At 42.0% G+C, this 26,858-nt stretch overlaps 1 protein-coding gene across 1 annotated transcript in view; it reads right to left on the minus strand.

The window, feature by feature from the left end:
- Nucleotides 1-26,858, minus strand: part of kiaa1549lb (KIAA1549-like b) — a gene marked incomplete at both ends in the record, with an annotated part of 84,629 nt that overhangs the window by 14,823 nt on the left and 42,948 nt on the right. The window contains 11 exons of the mRNA XM_084055119.1: nt 587-816; nt 2,575-2,699; nt 4,726-4,856; nt 8,892-9,082; nt 13,910-13,945; nt 14,201-14,364; nt 16,085-16,256; nt 17,623-17,774; nt 19,121-19,180; nt 23,064-23,232; nt 24,095-24,228. Coding sequence (XP_083911245.1) covers nt 587-816; nt 2,575-2,699; nt 4,726-4,856; nt 8,892-9,082; nt 13,910-13,945; nt 14,201-14,364; nt 16,085-16,256; nt 17,623-17,774; nt 19,121-19,180; nt 23,064-23,232; nt 24,095-24,228 — 1,564 coding nt within the window. The remainder of the gene's footprint in view (nt 1-586; nt 817-2,574; nt 2,700-4,725; nt 4,857-8,891; nt 9,083-13,909; nt 13,946-14,200; nt 14,365-16,084; nt 16,257-17,622; nt 17,775-19,120; nt 19,181-23,063; nt 23,233-24,094; nt 24,229-26,858) is intronic.

Genomic DNA, 26,858 nt, shown 5'->3' on the forward strand with positions numbered 1-26,858 from the left:
TGAGTTCATAGCATTTCTCTCGCTAGTTCTACTCAAACTCCAACTCTGTGAACCCATCTTTTAGAAGCAGAAGTTATTGTAATATTTAAAGTCCTATTTATAATTGTAGGCCTATATAATAAGTGTCATAAAGCATCAGGGCATTAATTCACACGTTGTGATGCATTGTGAGCTTGGAGGTCCATTTTTAGGCTTTGGGAATATAGACCCATTTGAAACTTTGCTTTGTTTAAAAAAATATAAGGTTTTCTTCATTTCCTGAAAAATGAGCGTTTTGGAGTTAGCTGGTTGCTGCTGGACAGCAGAGATATTTTCAGGTACTGTAGGTGACAAACTTTAAGCCAGTCAGGAGAGAGCACTGAAAATGCATTTTCTGTTTAATAAAGAGCTGGAGAGACATGGGAGACTCCTTTTACTGAACAAACACTCTATAGCAATGAGTACTATCAGAATATAGAGCTATTTAACACTTATTTTAACCAAACTAAATCACTTACCTTACCTTTAAGTGGTGAGCTTATTCCACCTTTGCACACAGATACAGTCAATCCCCAAAGCGCACATGCGGGCCCCTGCTTCTCCTCACCTTCTGCGAGACTTGACATATGTGGACCCTCGGTCGTCATCAGGTTCCAGCGGTCTGCCATGCTCATCAGGTGCCCTTTCATGGCTGTGCCTCTGTCTCTGTGCCAAGGCCCTGCTGCTGCCACTGCCATCGGCAGAGGGGAAGTCATAATAACCTTTCCTCTTGGCCTTCAGCCTCAGCTTGTTCCTGTAGTGCTCAATGTCTGACTTCTGTTTCAAAGCCATGCTCGCCTGTACACACACAAGGAGACATTTAAATAATATTTGCTTAATTAGGTGAAAAGGGTATTCATTTTCACTCAATTGATGTGTTTTTCATCTACCGAAGCATCTTTTTTTTTATAATAAGCGCATTGAAATCTTATCTTAGAACCATTAAAAAGGGAGCTTGCTTTGGGAAGAAAATGTATTTTCCACCATCACAATCATTAGCAAATACTTAGAGTAGTGTTGATATCTCATGACATCTCCAAAAAAACATATCCTTTTGAAGCAGAGTCAAAAGTAAGTCATGATAATTTTTCTTTGAATTATAAATTTAGTAGGAGGGAAGGCCCGCCACAGTAAAATGAACTAATTGTTACTAGCTTCACAGGGTTACAATTTAATTGTTTGAAGAATACGTTTATTTTGTACCCAAGTAATGTATTGTACCACTGGAATTTCAGACTTCCCAATGATGTTCCTAGCCTGGTAAACCCTCCCTCCGGAAATCTCATTTTCATTTGATTCCAGGAGTGAGTCTGGCATGAAGGCTTGTATGGGCGTATCTAGCGTATTACCAAAAAAACGAGCCTATCAGCGTCGTCGCTCATCGTTCTGTGATTGACAGCGACAGTTGGCCAATCAGGTGGCGAGTTCAAGTGAGCCCGAATGAAGGCGAGTGCAGCCTGAGTGCAGCCGACAAAAGACGAACGGCAGCCATTGTTGTTTGTGCGAGTGCCTTCACTTCTTATTTTCGGCTTTAAAACGCTCTCAAACTTCTTTTTTGAGGCACGGAATTTACTTTTAAGATATCGTTTGGATAGAATTGAGTTGTTTATCTTCATATATGTGGTCAATTAATCATGACAGATTTAAAAATTTAAAAATAAAAATTCAGAGAACCGGCAGGTCCATGTCAATTATTTCCTCCCCACACACTTATGTACTGTATATTGCCACTGCTGTTGTATCCTACTGACTCACCTGCCAGTGAGGAGCCCCCACTGAGAGGACGTAGAGCCTCCGTCCTACTCCTCCTGCCCAACGCTCCCTGCTGACAGGTGCCGCCCCAGCCCGTAGGAGTATGTGCACTTTGTGCAGTGACATATATCACCCCAATTTTAGCTGCAATTCATTGGCTCCCAGTACATTTTAGAATACATTTTAAGGTGCTTTTATTTGTTTATAAATCTCTACACGGGCTGGCCCCTATCTGAACTTTTGCACAATTATACTCCAGTCAGAGCATTGAGGTCTGCTGACAAGCTGCCCTTGACTGTTCCCATAACCGGGCTAAAATGCAGGGGAAATCGTGACTTTGCTGCTGCAGCTCCTAGACTCTGGAATAGCCTGCCCTTCACCATTAGCAGTGCTCAGTCTATTGAGGCTTTTACATCTCTTTTTAAGACTCATTTCATTGGCTTTTGATCTTACCTGAGGTCATTGTATCTATTTCATTGTGCTTTTTTTATGCTATGTGGGTGCACATGCATAATGTTTATGTTGATGTTTTGATTGTTTAAAATGTATAAAAAAGTTTGATTTGAATGGTGTATTGGGAGGTTAACGATGCTGTGCACATTTTTTTTTTGACGGCCACTTAAATGTAGGTAGCATCCTAAATCCTAATGTGCACACCATAGATATGGTGCACACTACACCGATCTAATCCAAATACAGCACTTGGTTTAGATTGCAAGCCTTTCACACCAAATAAAAATGTGTTTGTGGCCCTTAAGGTTAGGGCTGTGTGCGTGCGTGTGTGCGTGTGTGCACGGTCTTCACCTCTCCATTGAGAATGGCTGAGTCTTGGCTACGGTCAGATGAGGCAGGGCGTGAGTAGGTGGGCTGAGCTGCCATGGGCTTTATGGAAATGAGCTGCAAGGAGCCGGATGAGGTGTCATATGGATCTGAAGAACAAAGAGGAACTTCAGACACTGGAGAAGAAAAAGACACAACAAATTGACTGTAATATTTACTTAGCATCTCAGCCTGTCTGTCTCTTACATAGTAAAATCATCGGTATTCACTCTGTGTACAAATGTAACCAAATGGACTCCTATCAGTGGCGTAGCCAGAACGCTAGCATAGGCTGGGCCTAAGCAGGAGCGGGTGGGCACGCATGCGCGAACCGTGCACCCCGACCATGTGCGCGCGCGGTTCGAATGCGCGTGCGGGATAATGTGTGTTTTTTTGCTGTTTTTTTTGGGGGGGGGGGCAGAAAAAACAAATCGGTGGGCTCAGGCCTACCTATGCCCACCCGTGGCTACGCCCCTTACCCCTATGCGCCCATTTGGTTACATTTGTACGCTCTCAGTTACAAATGCATAAATGAACACTGTGTAGACAGTCTCTCTCATTTGTCTCAGTCAGTGTCACACACACGCACACACGCACGCACGTACACACGCACGCACGCACGCACACACACACACACACTCAGAGCTGAATATTTAACAGACAGGGTCACTTTTGCTCTCTATGACGTACACTGAGAGATTCTATCAAACGGATTTGCCAGTTAAATGAGGTGGCAGGCAGGTCACAGAGACACCTTTTAAGACACCTCCATTACTGGTGGAGACTTAAGACTCTGTGGTTGCATTCGTTATCCTACATCTGGCAAATTTTAATGTATCTCTACTGATTAATAATTCACTCACTGCAATTACCATAATAATCACAGTTCTGCTGAATGTATGAGTAATGTAATTTATGAATAAACTTCCATTCATCTAAAATACTTGAAAAAACATAGTTATACTGAGTTCAGCAGAGGCCACTTCTGCCCTAAGAATTTGGCATCAGACTCAGTTTACATAAAGTATATGAGTGGATATAGTCTACCTCATAGAGCACTTTACTTGAGTTGCTGAGAATCTTAAAAATCACTTCCCTTCCAGGACAATGCAAACAATATTATTGCTACTTGCTATTGCTATTGTTATGTGAGCTCGGGATGAAATGGATGCCTGATTTTCCATGACCTATCTGCAAACAGTATTATCTGCAATCATATATGTGTGAGTGTGAGTGTGAGTGTGTGTGTGTGTGTGTGTGTGTGTGTGTGTGTGTGTGTGTGTGTGTGTGTGTGTGTGTGTGTGTGTGTGTGCATGCGTGCCTGCTTTTGGCTTGTGTGTGACAGTATCTACTAGGTCTGGGTGATATGACTTTGAATCAATCTTTGCGATTATTTCAAATATTTGCCTCGATTACGATTAATGAACGATTACTAAATGTAGTGAAAATAGCAGATCAATAAGCTGACAGCTTAGCAATGCCACATTGTACAATAAAGTATAATACAGGGTTAAGTGGTTAATCAACTAATCAATTAATCAATTATAAAAAAAACGATTGTTTTTGTGTTGCTTCAACGATATATAAGGATATATATATATATATATATATATATATATATATATATATATATATATAAAAACCTTGCCTTCTTGATTATTCAGTTATAAGTCAGTTATTGGTTCTACTATATTTTCGGTTAATTGCCCAGCCCTAGCATCCACCACTCTGAGGTAGTGTATCCTGTGAGCAGAGTGTCTGTCTCATGTATATTCATCATCAGGTCCATCTCTCTGCTCACTGCTGAGTGGCTACCTTTCCTGGCTATAAAAAGAGCTGCAGAGGCAACGGGTCCTCTCTCAGGGTACCTGAGTGCACCAGAAACAAAGGAAGGCTGGAGAGTGTTTTATGCACAGATAATGGGAGAGGAGGAATTTGGCGCATTTATGGCATATGCATGCATGCAAGTGTCGAAAGGGATTGGATAATAAAATGCATTTTGCACCTCAATGTGTGTGTGTGTGTGTGTGTGTGTGTGTGTGTGTGTGTGTGTGTGTGTGTGTGTGTGTGTGTGTGTGTGTGAAAGAGAGAGAGAGAGAGAGAGAGAGAGAAAGTGCGTGTGCATGTGTTACACACCGTTCCTCTTACGCGGCTCCTCTTTTGTCAGTTTCTGCTGTGCTGTGACTTTCTGCACCGTCAAGCCCCTGCCGGAATTCAGCTTCTCTGATTCGTTGCTGATGACGGAACCGTCCTCACTCGGCAACCTGCTGCAAGTAACCATAGCAACAAGAGAGGCGGTGAGAAGCAGGGCTCACAGCCCAGTTATGTCATCCCCTCCCTTTAACAATCTCACCTTTTCCATGGTCCTTCCTTCTCTCCCTCCCACCAACAGTCCAGTCTCACACAGTCATTAATGTACCAAAAGTATTATGTCCATGATTCTAAGCCCTGCTAGGCAGTGCCTTTGTTCTAAAGACAATTGGGAAGTGGGTTCCCAAAAATTGGCAAAATACTAAGCTTTTATTGATAAGAGTCATACAAAAAAAGAAAGAAATAAAAGTTTTTTTTTTAAAGTCATAGTATGTTTTATCTAAAACCTTGAAAAAGGAGTAATCGCTGTAATACGGATAAATATGAACTTAAAAGTATACTGGGTTAGTTCCCTTGATCCAAAACACCATTGATTGACTGATCATTAAAATAAACATGCTCTAAAAATGCAGCCTGTCGGTTTAAGTGGTCAGATGGGTGGGCCTTCACAATATTTAAAGTGGGCTCTGATCCAGAAAAGTTTGGGAACCACTGGACTCGAGTTTTCCTGATAGTCAGCCTTTTTGTATCATATGTTTTTTTGCCAAATAGTGGTGTACAGAGGCAACTGGAGATAACTGTACAATGAAAATGTTAATGTAGAATATTCCACTAATTCCCATAAAATAACAGGATTCCAACAACAGTGCCCAGTTTCATCACAAAAATGGGGTCAAATTAGTTTTACTGCTATGCCGCCAGAATGTGGAATGCTCTACCAGCAGGCATAAAAAAGACTCCTTTACCCTCCTTCAAAAACATCTCTAAAAGAGCACCTACAGTACTGTATATGTGGCTACAAATTGTAACTGGCCCCTGTAAAACATTTAAAGTCTAAGCTTATCACTGGAAATGGCGGCCGCTTCGTGTTGTTTCGGCTAAAGCCGTTGGCGTTCGGTGTCGGTGGTGCGCACGGTAAACGGTACGAAGCTGTTTCCCCTTCCGTTTTATCCGTAATGTGGTGAGTGGAAATAATTATGTTGCGAGGTGGAAAATATATAGTGAGCAATGATAGGTGGCCTACGCCACCCGTAAATTCAGCGCACACGCCGTGGCTACTGTGGTGGCGAGATGTGCTGTGTCGGTGTTGTGTTTACTTGACAACAGAGCTGTGGGTATGGCGTCAGTGGCGGGGCGGAAGTCAATCCTCGTTTATATAAGTAGATACGCCGCTAACGTTTTGTCGGCAAAGGTCCTAAGTTCATGTGTAAAAAGTTTCGTGCAGATTGCTTGTGTGTGTGTGAGTGTGTGTGTGTGTGTGTGTGTGTGTGTGTGTGTGTGTGTGTGTGTGTGTGTGTGTGTGTGTGTGTGTGTGTGTGTGTGTGTGTGTGTGTGTGTGTGTGTGTGTGTGTGTGTGTGTGTGTGTGTGTGTGTGTGTGTGTGTGTGTGTGTGTGTGTGTGTGTGTGTGTGTGTGTGTGTGTGTGTGTGTGTGCTTGCGTGCATCTGTCTCTTTACTGTATGTGTATAAAGTGCGTGCGCTTGCCTATGCCTAGTCTACATGCACATGTTCTATGAGCATGGCTGTGCTTCATAGACATTGTGCAAGACAATGTGCATGTTGAAGCAAGACTGACTTCCCATTTATTGAACTTACTTATATATATTTATATAATACTTTAGCCAATTACTGTTTGACCAGCTTCAAAAGCAGTTCTACAGCTTCTACAGGAGTTAATCAAGCCCCCTGCTCAGAGGACCAAGGGGCTGACACTGACATCAAAGCAGCATTGTCTGTCCCCTAACAGTCTGCAAATAATGAGAACACAACAGAGAGACAGCGGAATAGTAACTACTCTTGTTGTGTCTTTCCGTCGCCCACTGAAGCGTGATTTACAATGTTCCTTGTCATGCTCAGAGCCTGTATATTAAAACATGCCGTGTGTATCAAGCACCTAGTTAGTGTGTAAAGGACATTTTCATATTTCACTTTTTTGGGGTGGTTGGGCATTTTAGTGCTAGACTTTTATTTCACTGTTTTTTCTTTTCATCTACTTCAAAGGGAAGTTACAAAGAGAGTTCCCTCTCTTTCTCTGTCTCTGCAACAGCACACTGAGGGCATTAGTATTTACAATTATCTGAAAAGCAATCTGTTTCACTCACTGGTTCGCTGGACCACGTAAATCATTTCCTGGTATGATTACTCAGACTATCAGGGATAATGTCAATCAGTTAACTTATTTTTTTGCAATTATTTAACTGAAAGTTGTCTCTGAGTCATTTTACCATTTTAATAGGTTTTCTTTCTGTTAACCTAAGATGTGGTTATAGGGTCTAAAGCAAAGAAATTGTTGTTGCATAACAAAATAGCCTGCCAAGAAAGTACAGTAAATAGATTCAAGGCCAAGAAAAACTGTTGTTGCCTCAGCAAAGCTCAAAAATCATTTTGGTAGCTTTTGCAGTATATGGATTGCCCGCCGCTGAAACATCCATTTACTCGGTTATCATTATCTTGCATAATTGTGAAAAATTACAGCCTTTTTTTGCCCCTCGATAACAATTTGAGATGATTTAAAATGGACATCAATTACCAAAATGGCTTCACTGCCTGCCGGATGTGGTGAATGGTCAATTTCACCTGCCTATACTGACACCCTCTTAATGACTCCCTATTATTCAGCATGGGGGTGACATGAGTTGAAGCTACAGAAGAGCTGTGGAATTCAGTATCATACAGTCTGACTGGTCTTCAAACCGAGAAGCCTATGGAAATCACCTTACAACAACATACAAACACACAACACACAAACACACAAACAAAACAAACTGAAAATACTAATCATGTGTTTTCTATATTCCCTTATAGGACCTTAAAGTCCACCCGATGAGCTCTGGAACTGTCAGCAGCTTTGACAGAGACAACTGGGTATGATGCATATTAACATGCAGACAGCGTTTTGTCTGGGACTTTTCAAACTCTCTGGGGGAAGAAAGTATGCCGCTAATAAAAAGATACATTAAGCCTGTAGGAAATGCCTTGTGAATGTGAAAATGCAATGAGAAACAGAGACAATTTAAAGCTGCAATCCGGAATTTAATCAACCAATCTGTGGACTAGAGTATGTTAGAGTATGTTAATACAATATAACTAGTATGTCATCTACAGTGGCTGGAGGTGGTCTTCCTATTCTTCCATTGAGAAATGTAGATACCTACTGGTTGGCAAATATTACTGACTGAAGCCCATATACTGACTGAAGCCCATAAGAGCTATATCTCCCCAGCCAAGCAGGGGTTGCATCTTGGATGAGTGGTTGAAATTTGGTATCTCATGCGGGAGACCAGGATTACGAATGTAACATAAAAGTTAAGGATTGCAGCTTTAAAATATTCTTCAGTGTTTCAAAAAGACGTGATTCAAATGCTAACCATTGGCACAACCAGACATCAGAGGAATGCCTTTAACTTAACTTAGATAAGATTAAAATATTAATGGAGATGACCACACATTGTTGTCAAAAGAGATGATGATTGATAAATGTAACATGATGAAATAGCTGGTTTGAGCTGCATTTCATACAGATACTCAGACAACTGCCAGCCGTGTGACAATAGGTGACCTCTACTCTAACTGTGACACATCACTTCCATCATGTCCTATGGAGAACTTGTATCTTGAAATGTAAAGGACCTTGTGGCATATTTAGCCCACTGACTACAACTCACAATATACTTAACATGACTGCCAACCATTTTAAAAAGCATACCGTGGTTAGTTTGATTTTAGTGGAAGCCACTGGATTCTATTCTATGTTTTTTCATTACGAAAGAGGACACACTGTCTGGAACTTGAAAAAAATAATCTCTTTAGTTAATCGACGTTTCGGTCGTTAGACCTTCATCAGGACAAACGTGTTTGTCCTTCTCTGTATAGAAGATGCATCATGATCTTGGAAACAAACCAACCACTGCCTTCCATGACAGGTCAAAGAAGCATGCACCAAAACAGCCAAAAACAGCAGTACACAGGTTAGGTGCATAGAGGTTGCGCTACCTTTTGCGCAAGTCAGCGGTGAGGTTCTTCTTGTTGGCAGTTCCATCCATTTGCAGGGTCTTTTCAAGGGAGTGGGATGCATCCCGGATGGGCAGGGGCAGCACCAGGGTATCCTGAGTGACAGGCAGGGTCTCCGCATCCCCTCCCTGCCGGCCTAGGTGCTGCTTGGCATAGTCAAAGCCCTGGACTGGCTGAGGAAGTGAAGTGGTGGGTGGTATAGGGTTTGGGTGAGAGGAAAAAGAGATAAAAGTCTTACAATCTACTAAATAACTAAATATCTGAATATATGACCAGGAGAATTTGCTTGTTCCCATGCTCACAGGAAATTGAAGCAGACAGGCAGGCAGGAACACAGAGATAAAGGCAGCACAGCCTGTCGTACAGCATACTGTCACCTAGACAGACACCTCAAAATAACTCACGTATGCGGCTCGTATATGAGATGTCCAAATGACTTAGGCAACATGAGTGAGATTAATGTTCTAAAGCTGTGTCTTGATAGTGTTACGCACTTCACTTCCGCCTAGCCTGTGCCTGTCTCTGTATATCCTGACATGTCTATGTGTATGTGTGTGGGCTCCCCCCCGGAGTTACTTCATCCATGTATCCTTTTCTGCCTACACACCTGCTGTTTATCAGCTCATCATCACCATGCAGTATTTAACCCATTCAATCCAGGAACGCATCTCTGCCATTTTAGATTTCTTTGGCTATTCAAAAATAGCAGATATACAAGCTCATAGCTAAAATGTGTGCAAATCTTTGAATATATATTTTTTTAACATTTGTAACTCAAATCTTTGCTTCTGGGGGTCCCTGTAACACATTATTTTACAAATGCTCGCTTTAAAAAATATATACTCAAAGATTTGCACAAATGTTCAAGATCTTTCAAAAATAGAAGATCTTCAAGTTTGTATATCTGCTATTTTTGAGTGGTGCTAGCCACTCCAAGGACTGACTTTGTCTGTGTGTCCGGGTGTCCGTATGTTATGTCCGGGTGGGTGTCCGTATGAGCACGACCTGAGCATGACCTCAACAGCTGCGGCTGATTGCAACACAAAGATGCAACCAGTTACACTAATTATACACAAACAGGAGTGCAACACACACACACACACACACACACACACACACACACACACACACACACACACACACACACACACACACACACACACACACAGTCTGTAAAAAGTAACTCATTCAAGTCAAAGCACTTGAAAGTTACTAAATTGAGTAAAAAATACTTGGGGGCCAGTCTTAGGCTAATAATAGCTTAATGAAATGAACTCATGATAGGCACCACTCTCTTCACACTGGGTGTGATTTTTGAATAGCCAAAGAAATCTAAAATGACAGAGATGCGTTCCCGGATTGAATGGGTTAAACCCCAGCTTCCAATCCACTCATTATGATCATAGTTTATACTCACATCAGTTGCCCTCACAGACATGTTACATTATACTTTGAGTATTCCCTGCAATAATGTCAATTAAAACTGCTATCTCCTTGTTTCCAGTTTCCACTGTCCGGTTCCCATTTACCATCTAATCACCCACTTCCTGCCTTCCTGCCTGCCCACTTGGTTGTCCTGCCAGGTGAGCTTGCATTCCTGTCCTACCTGCCCTGCTAGCCCTGCTTGCTTTCTGACCATCCTGCCCTGCCTGCCCGGCTTGCCTATTTACCCAGCCTGCCCCGCTAGCCTGCCCTGCTTGTCCTCCTGTTCTGCCATTTCCCCTTCTTCCTTCTGCTTTATTCAAACCCTGTTCATATTTAATGTGTCTCGTCTCTGTGTTTGTGCTTGGGTTCATGGATCTGACCGCAACAGATAGATGGTTTGGTTTCCAAACTCAACATGTTCAATAAATAACTAACCGTGGGCGGAAGAGAGATGAGATTCATAGCCACCTGTGTGTGTGTGTGTGTGTGTGTGTGTGTGTGTGTGTGTGTGTGTGTGTGTGTGTGTGTGTGTGTGTGTGTGTGTGTGTGTGTGTGTGTGTGTGTGTGTGTGTGTGTGTGTGTGTGTGTGTGTGTGTGTGTGTGTGTGTGTGTGTGTGTGTGTGTGTGTGTGTGTGCGTGCGAGCGTGCTTGCGTGCGTGCGTGCGCGTCCCACAGCAGACCGGTAGTCCAACTGCTTAACTTGGCACAAATATCGTTCATGGGTCTGGCTTTAGGGTAGGCTTATTCAGGTAGAAAGGAATCAAATGCATATTATTTCTAGTTCTAACACACACACACACACACACACACACACACACACACACACACACACACACACACACACACACACACACACACACACACACACACACACACACACACACACACACACACACACTTAACGTAAAAGATTCAGCAGTGCTCTCTTCACAGTGTCATAAATTGTCAGTCACACATCACTGCCTCAATGTATCCAAGCCACAGCTAAATCAATATATGATATTCCCCTGACTCTTTCTACGTACAGTATAATAGGCCTACACACACACACAAGCACACACCGAGGACATTTTCACAGTTAAAAGTCATAGCTGATTTACAGAGTGTGATTCCATGGTAAAAGTGTTACATCTAAAGATAAATTGTACTAAGAAATCATGTATTGGAAATAATCCTAGCACCATCACAGACATTTTGAACTTAGAATAGACACATTTTTACAGGTGTTGTATTCATTCTACCTGTATTTCTTAAATATGCTAAATAGAACATCTGATATATACATAAGTGTCAACTGCATACCAGCATTTTAACGTTTTAAAGTCATCTGTGTCAAATTCAGATTATAAAATCTTATTGAGCATAATCAGGCAATGTTGTGCTGGGACCTTGCTACATTTGCATAAGTGTAGGCCTAATAGCATGATGGCACTGGTAGATGACTGGTAGATGCCTGAACCTCGAAGTACAATATCTCTCCTGCCCCCAAAAAAGTCACTTTCTCACAGGACTCCTGAGATCAAATTGAACATAAATGTAGCATTAAAGTTGGTTGACCGGAGTCCCTCAGGGCTGTATACTGGTGTATTTTCTGTTTTAGCCCTACAATAAATATCTTCACTGAAAACAGAGGATCTATTTTCTGCGAGAGTTTTCCCCAGAATTCAGATGCTGTGGTTTAAGTGGTTAAAGTTATAGCCATGGGAAAGATTAATGGGGTATCACTAGATCTAGTTCAGTTGGCGTTGCTTGTCCCAATTTTAAATGAGACTAACACCTGACCTTGTTCCTTCAGTAGATAACACACATACATGCATAACAGTTATACTGATATGCATATACAACAATAAACTGTACATAAAACCATTAATTAATCATGTGTCTCCTTAGTTGTTGTTGCTGCACTACAATTGCACATACATAGAATTTGTCCTCTACAATAATCTATCCTAACAGTACAGAAGTCCTGACGTCACTCGTTCATCCCCTGGTTCGTAAAGTAATTTCTCTATGGAGAATAACATTGGGTCATCTTAGAATCGTCTCATATAAGAATTGTGGTCCAAAAATAAACAAACTGTCTCGGCGATATTGTCAGGGAGGAGGCTCTGTATCGTTTATGATAGTCATTCAGTTATATTTGATACAGTCTGTTTCTGGCGAAAATGTAACTAATTCGGCGGAAGTAACATTATCGTTTTCTCACCGTCAGTTGATGCTTCATATCCATAAGAGTCAAACCGCCGGGATCATTTGTTTATTTTTGGAACACAGTTCTTATTTGACGCGATATTAAAGACGTCTATGGGGATTCAGAACGGGGGTGGAAAACCGCGAACCAGGTAGGATGTGTAAATTACGTCAGACTTTGGCTGCCATTAACACAGCACCAGCGGAGCTGTTAGGGGTTAAAAGTGTCTTTGCTCAGGGACAAGTTCGACACATGGACTGACCGGGCCAGTGGGCGAACGAGCGACCTTCTGATTCCAAGGTGGCCTGTCTTCTCACTTAGCTACGGCCACCGACAAACAAAAATACCCACGCACGCACGCACGCACGCACGCACGCACGCACGCACGCACGCACGCACGCACGCACGCACGCACGCGTACAGTATGTACACACACACACTAACAAAAATGCGCAGAACCATCCAAATGCTCATACACAAGCACACAGCCACACTCTAGAACAGTCAGGTTCAATAGGGCATGTCATCGATGAATTAAACCATCTCAAACACACAATCCTATTAGCATGTACAATATGTCTCCATAGAACAACCTTCAGATAAAAGAGGTTTGCAATAAGTTGATTAGATAGGCATATTGATCCTAGAGAGCTCAGTGTATACACATCTAGAGGATTATAGACCTACAATAGCAGCATGCATGCATGAGGGAATTTACTGTAGTCAAAGCAAGTAAAGTAGGTGGAGTATAATCTATAGTATACTGCATTACTTCACATACAACCCATATGGGTGGAGAATTAATAATTGGCCTCATTGATCTGTATTCTGAAATGCCTGATATGCATTCTATGAAATGCCCTGTGTATTTCTTTTTTCTTTTTTTGCAACCTTTGCAAAATCTGTGAAGCTCTCTACAGAGTATAGAGTGTATAGGGCTTATAGTCGATGAATGTCTACTAAGACTTTGTTAGTTGAGTAGAGGGCACTAGTTCTCAAGTGGGGTCCGGGGACCCCCAGGGATCCTTGAGGGGGTTCCAGAGGGACCTCAGCAAAATTATGTTCTCACGCTATTCACAAACAGCCGATCCACAAGCTCACAATGCATCATATTGCGGCGCGTTGTGAGCTTGTAGATCTACTATCTAAAAGATTTTACAAGTGTTCTCTTCTCTCATGGGGGTCCCAGGCACAAAATATATTCAAATGGGGGTCCGCAGGAAGGGGTCCTCCTTGACATGAAAATGTTTGAGGACCACTGGCATAGAGAATAAACTCATCATGCCCGGCATGCCAGTCAAACCCCAGCGCTGGTGCCCTGGATGAGGCCACAAGCGTAACTGACGGATTTGTAGTGACAGGAGACACAAAGAACATCAGATACCTGGTGGTAATATCCCACGTCCCGTCGATACGCCATCTGAAAAACAAGAGGAACCGTGTCAAAGAGGCATGTCATAATATATCCATTTCTCTCTCCTGTCAACCTTGCTGTAAAGGTGTATGTACACTGTAAAATCCTGAGTGTTCATTTAACTCTGAGAGTGTACAAATGAAAGGTATTTGTACACTCACAGAATTACAAATGGATACATTCCCACAGAGAATTTTACCGCAGTGTGCGTGCGTGCGTGCGTGCGTGCGTGTGGGGTCGTGTGTGAGTGAGTGAATGTACCTTGGCACGAGGATTAAGGTTGCCAATGGCATCAGCTTTGAAGTCATTCTTATTCTTCCTGCACAGCACAGCTGTGATGATGATGATGATGAGGGTGACAACAGCGATGGGGCACAACACCGCAGCAATGATCCACAGATTGTTAGGGGGGTTCTTGACCACAGCTGAGAGCAGAAAAACAACCCAGGAAGCATTAAATCAATGTGTGTGCGTGTGTGTGTGTGTGTGTGTGTGTGTGTGTGTGTGTGTGTGTGTGTGTGTGTGTGTGTGTGTGTGTGTGTGTGTGTGTGTGCGTGTGCGTGTGCGTGTGCGTGTGCGTGTGCGTGTGCGTGCGCGTGCTTGCGTGCGTGTGTATTTATGTCTCACACTCCAACTCCATACTGTATGCATTTCTTATTTTATGAGGTTTCAGCCATCTGGTTTTCTTCAAGATCAGAAAGTAGAATAAGAAATCAGGCAGTACTAGGCTTAGGCTATATAAACCGCAACAATACACCTGATGGTGATTGCTCAATCATGGGAAACAGGATTTTAACATTCATAATTTAGAGATTCATTGAAAGTACAATGTGAATCCTGAAAGATCATCAGTTACACCCACTCTACCAGTGCATAAGGAGCAACCTGATATACAATGTGACTGATTAAGCTATTGTGGTGACAATCTACTACTAAGAGAATGCAATACACTATCTCCATCTATATACTCTCTCTTTCTCTCTCTCTCTCTCTCTCTCTCTCTCTCTCTCTCTCTCTCTCTCTCTCTCTCTCTCTCTCTCTCTCTCTCTCTCTCTCTCTCTCTCTCTCTCTCTCTCTCTCTCTCTCTCTCTCTCTCTCTCTCTCTCTCTCTCTCTCTCTCTCTCTCTCTCTCTCTCTCTCTCTCATATGCACGGCACGCACGTACAGCACGCACGCACAGCACGTGCTCACTCACACGCGCACGCACGCACGCACGCACAGAGCAAATAACAGCACTGCAGTTCAAACTAGAAAAAGTGCTCCTCGGAGCACAAGTCTCCGCCAGGTCAGGTAGGTTATTGTGGCCTCATGGTGGCGCTATAATAGGCCAATGTGAAAAGGGTGCCATTTCTTCTTAGGCCTTGCACGACAATCGGACACTGCATTCATGATTTGAGGCATTTTGTTCCAAAAATGTGGTTTGCTAAATTAGACCTGCTGGTGGCGCTATAACAGGCCAATGTGAAAAGGGTGGCATTTCTTCCTGGGCCAAGTGGGAATCTCTGAGGAAAATTTCACTGAAATCGCATGCTGCGTGCCTGATTTGAGGCATTTTGTTCCAAATGAACCAATCCTGATTACTTTGGAAGACAATTTTAGCCAATCAGGATGGAATATGGAAAATCAGACAAATCCGTGTTGATCACATGGCTATAGAGATACTGTGTACCGATTTGCGTGTTTTTTGGACAAAATCTGTAGGAGTAATAGCAATAAATGTGTTTTGCAAAGGTCGGCCTCATGGTGGCGCTATGACAGGCTGATCTGAAAAATGTGGGGCAGAGGTTCTGCTGTGGCATCCAGGGAGTGTGTGTGCGCAGTTTCACAGCGACAGGGCCAACGGTGGCGGAGATTAGCTGTTAACAGACAGAAGGACGGACACACACACACACACACACACGGACGGACGGACGGACGGAGGGTAAAACATAATCTCTCGCCATGCCTTTCGGCCTGGCGGAGACAATAAACCATGTCCCACCTGGATCATTTCAGAGATTAGGAAGTTAAAGATCTTTTTAAACATCTTAGTTATCTTTTTTTATACGCCCTGCAGCAGTCATGTTATTCTTGTCTGTGTGCTAGTCTGTCTTTCTCCCTGCTTGCCTACTAGTCAGCTGATGGAAGGCAGTGGGCTATTCTTACGTTCTGCTTGCAGCTGGACAAAATATCCCAGAGTGAGAGCCATGGTCTGAGAATCCACTGTGTTTAGGACCTTGGCAGTGGATGTGCCTGGCAGCGGAACACCATTTTGTTGGACGTAGTAGGTCATCTCTGCTGGGTTCTTCAACCCTGCTACCCTCCTGATGCTCACCATCTGATTGGAACAAAACAGGTTAACCAATGGTTGACAGAGTGTGGCTTAAATTATTGTTATACTGATTCAATTTCAGCCAAGAACAAGGTAAAATGGGAATGCAGGATGATAGCCACTTTATTTTCACCTTCACTTGAAAGAAAATGCTTAAAATACTACCGTGGAGAGAAGAAACTACTTTGCAGATATTTGCTGAATGTTCAACCTTTGGTTTGTTTTGAAGAGCAGTTAGCAGATAAGCTAAAGAAAATCTCCCCAATTATTTAGGAATTGGCACTGATGTGCATGCATATATGCAGAAATGTGTGTCTAAATGTCATTACACACCGGCGATTATGCGAATATACGCAAAATTCGGAGTCGTTCCGAATAATTAAAAGGCGCTTTTTTCGGCTTTTTCGCTCCATGGAAGCTTGCATTGACTTTATAATTATTATTATTATTAATATTATTATTATTCGCATGAAAAAATCGCCCCCGTTGTGTAAGGAGCTTAAGTGTGTGCCTTTACTGGCTTAGTTTTTGACCATGAACTATTATGCACATAAATTATATAAATGATCGAAATCTGAAATGATTCTGCCAACTTAAAACACAGCTACTGTATGAGCCAAGTAGAAAATAGTTTTAGTCTTAGCCTTAAATAGATACTTTGCACCTTTTGTACCTGTTTTGTACCTCTGTTTTTATATTTATGCTTTGTTTTCCCTGTGTAATGTAATGTAACGTACTCTATTATCTGCTTGTTTTAATTTTTGTGGGTGTTAATTAGCATCTTTGCAATTTACATTGCATTGTAATGTATTGTTCATTAATATGCTGTGTCCCGTTTAAATAAACAAATAAAGTAAAGTAAACAGGGATACACTATATCAGGGGTCTTCAACAGGGGGTCCGGGACCCCTATGGAGTCCTCCAAATCTTTGTGTGATAGGAACAGTTTTTCACATTAACCACTTCAACCGTAGCATCCCTATTCTTAGGGGAACATTAGCCGAAAATAGCAGATCTACAAGCTCACAACGCCTCGCAGGTGAGCTTGTAGATCGGCTATTTTCGGCAAAGAGGTTTGGTGTAGTGGGGGGGAAAAGAGCAGACCAAGTACACGTTTTCTAAGTATTGAGGGTTTAAGTGGTTAACTGAAAACTCACATTAACATGAATCTAGTCTATGAAGTCTATGAAGCTATCTATGAAATCAATGAAAAAGTTTAATTTGATACAATATGTGATGGTGGGGGTCCCTGCTTCATCTCTCTCACAGCTAAGGGGTCTATGGCCCGAAAAAAGTTGAAGACCCCTGCTGCACCGTATATTATGTTGGAGAATGAGTGCTCATTCATCCACGGACACATCCAGTCCCCCACCTGGACGGTGTAGCTGCCCACGGTAGTGGCTCTCCTGAACCGAGTGCCCTGTTGGCCTGCCACCACGAACAGCTCTGCCAGCCGCTGCTCCATTAGACTGGCAAAGCTTTGATAGTGTCCCTCTAAACTGGAGTTATCCACATCCTGGATCACTGCCAACCAAGGGAGGGAGATGACAAAATAGGTATACGGTAAAAATGGGTGGACAGAGAGAGAGAGAGAGTAAGTAAGACGAATGTGTGGGGGAAACAGATGGGGTTCAAAGAAAGAGGAGGATGGAGAATAAATAAAGTTGTAATTAAGAAATGAAAGCTCAAAGTCAGCAGGTCAAATGTTTGAGGAGGTGATAGATGGGTAAGGACTTATCTACCCACCTGGTAAATAAAGAATAAAGTCACATTGTGCATTTTATCTAGGATGATGTGCAGGGGTAATAAAGCAGCCTGAAAGTTAGAAGTTAAATTAAAGTTTGCCTGAAGGTTAGAATTTAGGTTAAAGGTAGACAGAGGTTACAAGGTCAGGTTAAAGGTAGCCCACAGGTCAGAGGGGCCATGGTAAAAGTTTTTAACAACACTAATCTTCTCTTATGGGATCCCTGGCACAACATCTTTTCAAATGGGGGTCCGTGAACAGATACATATCAATTTGGGGATCCATGACATGAAAATGTTTGAGAACCACTGGTCTAAAGGTTAGGGAGGTCACGGTAGTGTGATGGAAGTCAAGTTCAAATCACCTCCTCCCTCTCAAACACTACAATTAACACATTGACTCCCAGAGTTTATTCATAATGTACTCACCCCTGTGCCTTCGTTTTTTATACCGTGTGAAAAAAACGTGTTTTTCCCTATTCTGGCGAAAATGACGGGGAAAAAAAAAGAGAACCGGAAACGGAATCTGCGTCATGAAACCGGATCCCGGTGTGTGTGATGTAAGTGGAAAACGAAACCTATGATGAAAAATAAACAGAATAGCGCGATCACAGATTAAACAATGAAAATTCCAAAGAACGAGTTAACTCGATCTTCAGAATTGCGGCACGCAAGCGATGGATTTGAAAAACGAATTAACTCGATCTAGGCAATCAATGTGTTAAAGGGCCTTAGTTAGAGGAAAGCAAAGCCTTTATTCTGGAGCTACATCATTAATAACAGGAGGCTTTATGAACCTGTGGGAATTCCCGTGTGGCTATTTCTATGGGTACTTTCTCTCAGATAAAAGGTCTTGGCAGTTTGTGCAGTTAATGTAGCAATAGTTATATAGTTATATAGTTATATAATAATTTGAATGTAATGTGAAAGCAAACGTATCAGTGATTCCACAAAGTCTCTCACAGATTAGTCTTGGTTGTCTAACTTTGGGAAATAATTGTTCACGTTCAAAGATCGCAGGAATAGCTTTTAAATTAGCATATAAATGCAACAAAATTGCTCCCTTCAGAAGAGGCTGTTCTTAATATAGTAGAAACAAGAAGTGAAACAATTGCACTCCTACCTACCTGTGATAACCCAGAAGTCTCTGGTAGCAATCGAGGTGTTTAGATTGTGGTACTCCAGTGCTGCATGTAAAAAGAACAGTGGCAATTATTCGTACTGCCTCTCAATTAAAAATATCAATCAATTCAATTGGAATGAAACACAATTTCAACATTTACTTGTCCCTTTAGACGGGTCTAATTGTATCAATAAACATTTAGTCTTCTTTTCTAACATCCCTCTATCTAAGATGTTTAGCTTAATATAAAACCCACTGGCAGGGTCAAAAAAGAGACAGTGCTGAATGTGTCCAGGACATTGGAACATCTTCTGGTTAAATTTGGATATTGCAACAAAACAAAAGCTTATTTGAGTGAATCAATCAATGAGCTTTTCCATCATTGTCAAAGCGTAAAATGTACATCTTAATAGGTATCACCCGTTGGCCTCTGGCATCTTCTCTGTTTTCTACTGTAACTTTGTTACAGCAGAGTTGATATTCACACATTTTGATTTGATTCTCCCGTTAACACAAACACCACATTTTAAATTAAAAATATAATGGTCCTTCAATCTTTGCCCTTGGTCAACTCTAGACAAAGTTGTTGAGTCAAATTTGGTCCAGAGCAATAAAATGACATTTTGTGTACAGAGGACTATTTTTACAACTTCACACATTTTCTATTTGAAAAACCTGTGTTTTCATACTCATTATCACAGTGTTTCAGGTGGATGCAGAAACAACAAGTCGAGCTTCCAGCTGCCGAGGCTCTCAGTCTCGCTTTGGTCCTTTAGTTCTCTTATGTCTATTTCCTGCCTGATTAACTTTTTGTGCTGGTGCAGTGTTAGGTGGGAGGGGGTGTTGTATCACAGGAAAGCATAATCGCTGCTGAAATGTACACGCTGGCAGGACGAGGAAGAGGGGAGGGGGAGAGAGAGAGAGAGAGAGAGAGAGAGATTTGATTTGGAAAGTTGGTCAAGGAGGAAAGAGGAACAGTAAGGGCTTGTTAATGGCTAGGTCCGCAGGCGCTGTCAGCAGAATCAGTTTTACACTGTCCAATACTTCCAGCCATGTAGAATCCTAATCTGCGATGAGGTTTCACATAAAACCCTACTGCTCTGATGGAGAGCTTGAGGGGATACAAGCCAGCTCATTCTGCAACAACCAGAAGAGATGTTTGCAAGAGAGAGGGAAATGTCTATCAATTCATGAGCCCCCTATTATAAAACTACAGCATAATACATACTGTAGATCATTTTAATTTATATAATAAGGTTCAATATATTATGTCAGAGTTAAAACTGGATTGTGGAATTAATATCAAACACAAATTCCCCTCTAGAAACAGCTTTTGTTTTGTCGAAAGAGGCATCAGTTACCAGGGGAGATCTAAGAGCTGAAGAAAGCAGTCAGGACTCAGGTGGGGAGGTGGGTATTCAGTTTCAGCTTCAACCAGCTGATGGCTGCTCAGATGGTCATGATGAGCACTCAGGGGGAGCTCTTAGGGGTTAAGTGACTTGCTCAGATGCAATTCGACATGTAGACATGGGTGGGCCGGGAGGCAAAATGGTGACCTTCTGATTACGAGACGGCCTCTCTATGGCCGCCCCCTACAGCAGCTTCAGAGTGGTGTGAGATTTCTTTCAGATCATGGCCCAAGGTGTTGTGAGAATTCCTCCCACAGTTAATTATTTACCGCAGTAATTGGCTTTGAAGTGAAGAGCCAGCCGGTGCCAACATATGCCAACTCTCTCTCGCACCTATCATGAATAGTGTAATATGACTAATGGCAGGGGTACAAAACAAACTAACAATCTAACAGTTTCAGTTTCTTTCTGCTTTCTTGCCCTCACTTGATTTAATTAGAAGTTCAAGTTTTATTTTTACTGTGTACAGTGTACACAGTACACACACAACGATACACAAGAGGCTGTGGTATATCATTCTAATATCACGGCTATGTTGCTGGCATGATGCAAAGTCGCATTCACCCGCAATGTTAAACAAAATCTACATGGCGCTAACCAAAACCTAGCAACTGAATTCAACCGTGTTACAAAGTACAATAAAAATTGTGTTACCAATATTATAAGTACATAAAAAGAAGGAGAAATGAAGGAGAAATGCATGTCAACGTACGTGGTATATCAGAATAAATAAAGTGCAATGAAGTGTGTAAGTATCCAGTAGTATACAGTAGCAGTCAAGTGTGAGGTTGTAAATGAAATCATGTGTGGCATATCAAGATCGGGACAGGGTGACATCAATTGTTCCCCTCTATGCTTTTTATTACGTCATGCTCTGCCCACCACAGTCAGTCTGCCCGTGTGCCCGTCTCTCTCTCTCTCTCTCTCTCTCTCTCTCTCTCTCTCTCTCTCTCTCTCTCTCTCTCTCTCTCTCTCTCTCTCTCTCTCTCTCTCTCTCTCTCTCTCTCTCTCTCTCTCTCTCTCTCTCTCTCTCTCTCTCTCTCTCTCTCTCTCTCCTGTCGATCCATCTACAATTCTTTCTTAAATGCTGTAGCACCAAAAGATGTTCCCCTGTGATTATGAGCCAAAGAACCACTTGCAGTGCTATTTAGCACCATTGTGTGAATTCTCCTCAGCTGATGGGTAATTTATCTTCCTAACTTATTTCATTCACAGTACAAATGGGCATTAACTTTAGACTCATTACCAGAGATACTTCATCTTGAGACAAATGTTGTACAATGTAAATTAAACAAAATTGGCCATCTGTCTGCCTCTTAATGAAGCTGAGATGTTACAAATGCAGAGCACTTGTTTGAGCATGACCTTGCTTGGCTCTGAACTCCACGACACATCATCCCATCCTAGTTGCCCTTGGGGAGGTCAGAGATGACATATGAGCCACATTGGGGGAGGGAGGATGACTGCAGGAGGTGGAGAGTGGAATGTACGCCCAATGACGTGAAACTATACACATTTAAACTACACCATTGTTTTACATTTATGTCAACATTTTGCTGAGAAATAAACAGAAGACATAGGGAATTTTTGCCACACTATAGCCTCCCTGCTTGGCACACAGCGTCAAGGGTTGGATTGGAGGTAATTCCCTGCGCTACGCTATATAGTAGTGTCATGTCCAGGGGGTATAGTTGCACATCATGGCCAGGGGATGTACTTGTACATCAAGCCACCTCACGCTACAGAAACAGTACATACTTACCTATGAGCCACATTGCTACTTATGTTATTGATCTCCTCACCTCAAAACAATCAATGGGATTTGGGCAGAAAATTGGCAATGTTTTCCTTTAAAGCCTCATTTATATTCCATAGTGTTCCAACAGTGTCACTTGCCAAAAATAACCAATTAGACGATGGAGTAAAAATGTCTTATACGATACTGTAAACTTCAGAAAGGAACCACTGTCTCAGGGTCTTGCTTTATCTACCTACACCACATTGTGTATTTCATTTCCCAGTTAGAACTGGTCAAGCAAACATACAACTGGGAGTCAACTGGGAGTGCCATTTAGATTCCTGCTGATTCCCTGTCACTCCTCATTTGTCATTCCATTCGTATGGCAAAATTGCAAGAAGCGTCTCGTTAAACTGAGTACAGTGCAGTATGCCTTCATAGGAGGGTAAGACGAAAGGCAAGGGCTCAGCTATTATACCTTTGAATCAAATGTTTTCCAGTCACTCCGTCATTAAAACAACAGCTGTGCTGAAGGCAGAACGACAGTCATGAACATGTCATTACTCAAAGGCTGGGAGCCGTCACTCATCCTTACTGCATACGTTTTCTTGTTGGTTTCATTTCTCCAGAATGTCAGTGGCCCTTCATGTAGAGTTCAGTCTGTCAAATGTTTTCCATTTGACAGACTGAAATGAGGAACCTGGAGTTTCTACCCTTTTAAATCTTTGCACTAAACAGAAAAATTTAGAGTCAACCAAACTCTATCTATCAGTCAGTCATCAATGAAACAAGTAACTTACGCTCAGCAATGATGAGTGGGGGGTAGAAGAGGAAGTAGCCCACCAGTTCAGCTGTCAGCTGACCCAGCAGATTGGAGGCAGTGGTACCATTAAGGTAGACAGTCCCATTCCTCACAGTGTAGACTAAGGACACAGCAGGAGAGCCCACCACCTGGGAGACACTCAGCATCTAGGAGGCAACACAAAGCACACATGCCCAGATTTGGAATGTACAATGTAGAATCCTGAGTTAAATACTGTATAATTATATTTAACTCTAAGAGAGTGTACAAATTGAATCAAATGTTCAGAAAATAAACTGCCAAGAAGCAGTTGCAATTTACGGTAGGTTTAATGTAAGCTACTACATGTTAATGTGGCAGCTCATTAATACAAACATGATCTCCCCAAGCTACTATCAGTTCACATCTGAGAAGCAGCTTTAATTTAAAAAGGCAAACATGTAACTACAAAGGGATGATGATAATTACGCACAAATTGCACACAGCTTGCTTCCTGCTACTTTACTTTATGCAAAACTTCCTAAATTACTGGTAATGTTTCTGAGACAGGATGCAAAACAGTATGTGAGAAATCAATTAAATTGAGTTATAAACAAATTACTTTAGACCCTGTAGATATATTTGTATCAGTATTTTCACAGCTGGAACTTGAGTAACATTGACCAAAAAAGGGTAAAACAGAAATTCCTTGTCCAATACAGTAGAATGTTTCAACATTACCTCATAGAGTAAAGATCATGCTAAATGTAATATTTGTAACCTGTTTCAGGACAAAAATACAGTAACATCTTTTTCTTTTATCCTTCAAAGTGCCGTGAGACAAAAGCACTGCACAATTCAACTCTGGCAATGTCTTGACTGTACTGTTTATACACTTTTTAATAAAGAATTCAAACAATCAATCAATCAATTCTACTACAAACGTTCTTTTGTATATATTAACCCTATAGGGTCCCTAAAGGAGGCGGGGTGATGCCATTAATGCCTACACAGTGCTAAGAGTGAAAGAGCAGCACAGCCACAGTGTACCTGAACAGAGAGTCTGCTGTGGGTGTTGAGCACTTTGCTCTGGGCTTCAGAGAACACATTCTCAAGCCTTTGTTCTATCATTTGAGAGAAGCGGCAGGACCGTGGGTCATCTCCTGCTCCCACAAATCGCAGCACTGAAACACAGATAACAGTCAAATACAAGTACACAATATAAAATCCTGTGTAAAATCCTGAAATGTATACTGGAGTCACAAATGGATAAAATGACACTGAGGGTTTCACAATGTTTTTTGTTGATGTTCAATAATTTTCATTCATTCATGAGCACAAAACATACATACAGGATATTCACCAACCCTCTGCAATCACCTGATCACTGCTCCCACTACAGTCAATTGCACCATTCGGGACAATTTTACACCCCTATTGTTGAGAGGGCACAACTGAATGTAACTCTAAAGGTCCATACAAACTGTGAGTATTTATTTTTGTGCGATTAATTTGCATTCATTTAAACATATGTATGTACAGTACATCCACACAGAACGCAAATATAACGCAGCGATCAAGCGACACGCAGCGAAACAAGGCTGATTTTTCAGCTTGAATAAAATCATCAACCTGTATGAATGAGGCATCATCAAAATCAAAGTTTCATATTGTTTATTCACATCTCTCCTGGTGTGTAATTTAGAGTATGAATATTATGTTACTCTGTGTGAAATTGTGAGACTTTCTCGAGCTTACATGCAAAGGAAGATCTTTCAACAGCAAGTCAATATTGGGGCTGAGTGAGATAATATACATTCAAATTGGAAGTATACATAAAGCAGACAAGACTAAACCTTCTCTGCGCTCTGCACTGTTGCTATTTTTTACTTTTTAAAGTCAGTGAGTCATTCAACAGTGATTCAACGGTGCTGTACGAAAAGAGAGCTGCAGCCAGAAATTCTCGACCTACCAGTCAATCTTTATTCCTACTCTCACCTATATGGTCATGAAAAGTGGGTCATGAGGTCATGGGCCAAAAGAACAAGATCACAGATACAAGCAAACAAAATGGGTTTTCTCAGGGGTGTGGCTGGCATCTCCCTTAAAGATAGGATAAGAAGCTCGGTCATCCGTGAGAGTTGGAGTAGAGCCTTTACGTGGAACGAAGTCAGCTGAGGTTTGGCCATCTAATATGGATGCCTCCACGGGGCGCCGCCCCAGGGAGGTTTTCAAGGCACGCCCAGCTGGAAAGAGACCATGGGGCAGACCAAGGGCCAGATGGGGGGGACTATATTCCCATGCTGGCCTGAGAATACCTGGGGATCCCCAGTTAGAGTTGGCTACTGTGGCCAGGGAAAGGGAAGTCTGGGATTCTCTGCTGGAACTGCTACCTCCGCGACCCGACTCTGGGTAAAGTGGATGAGCGCTCTCCACTCTTGCTATTTTTTACTTTTTAAAGTCAGTGAGTCATTCAACAGTGATTCAACGGTGCTGTACCAAAAGAGAGCTGCAGCCAGAAACTCTCGACCTACCAGTCAATCTTTATTCCTACTCTCACCTATATGGTCAAGAAAAGTGGGTCATGAGTTATGACCGAAAGAACAAGATCACAGATACAAGCAAACTAAATGGGTTTTCTCAGGGGGGTGGCTGGCATCTCCCTTAATCCATTAAGACCGGGAAAGCAACTGTGTCATTTTAGATTTCTTTAGCTATTCAAATTACCTGTATACAAGCTCATATATTTTCACGATAAATAAAAAAATCACACCTGTGTGAAGGTAGCGGCGCCTTTGATACATTTTGTCATAGATATGTGTTTCAATATTAATATCTAATATATAATATCAATATTAGTTTATACCCCAGTTAATAAGAATACAGAGGACGAACATAAGGATGGACATACACCTGGACATAGACACGGACATACGTACACACAGAGAAATACTAGAGAAACAATATTAAATCTCTGTAAATTTATTTCAAGGCTTCCAGTGGCACTAAATAGTGCCATTGGAAGCGAATCACCAAATGCATTCCAAGGTAAGTGGCAAAAACTGATCTGTCATAGCTGATAGAGTGGGTACCTAAAAAATAAACTTTGTGTGTCCGTGTGTATACATGTGGTACCAGAAAGATATGTACTGTATGTGTTATGAAATAATCTATACAATTTATAAGCCGTACCCAGAGTGTTTATGTTCCGGACTTTTACAGTTTATATAAACCATCTAATTTTGTATTCATGATATAATATTGATGTCATGAATAGTTCCCTTCCCTGACCAATCAGAACGTTGACGGACCTGACCAATCAGAACCTCGACGGGCCTGACCAATCAGAACGTTGACGGACCTGACCAATCAGAACCTTGACGGGCCTGACCAATCAGAACGTTGACGGACCTGACCAATCAGAACCTTGGCGAGCCTGACCAATCAGAACGTTGACGGACCTGACCAATCAGAACCTTGACGGACCTGACCAATCAGAACCTTGACGGGCCTGACCAATCAGAACGTTGACGGACCTGACCAATCAGAACCTTGGCGAGCCTGACCAATCAGAACGTTGACGCAAAAGCCAGGTATAGAGGGCTAATATCCGCTCTATACCTAAAGGTATAGAGCGGCTAGCGCCGCTAAAAAAAGTAGATCTACAAGCTCATAGCGTGGCACTCGAGGATGGCTCCATGGGCCTCATTCTCATATGTGTGTCGTAGACACCAGTACCAAGGGTTCAAATTTAGATCTGCCTCAGACCATGCATACACAAAAGGCATATACTGTACAAAACATCTTAGAAAAT

This window comes from Gymnoscopelus microlampas (assembly GCF_963454915.1).
Source record: "Gymnoscopelus microlampas genome assembly, chromosome: 1".
In the NCBI taxonomy this organism is placed as follows: domain Eukaryota; kingdom Metazoa; phylum Chordata; class Actinopteri; order Myctophiformes; family Myctophidae; genus Gymnoscopelus; species Gymnoscopelus microlampas.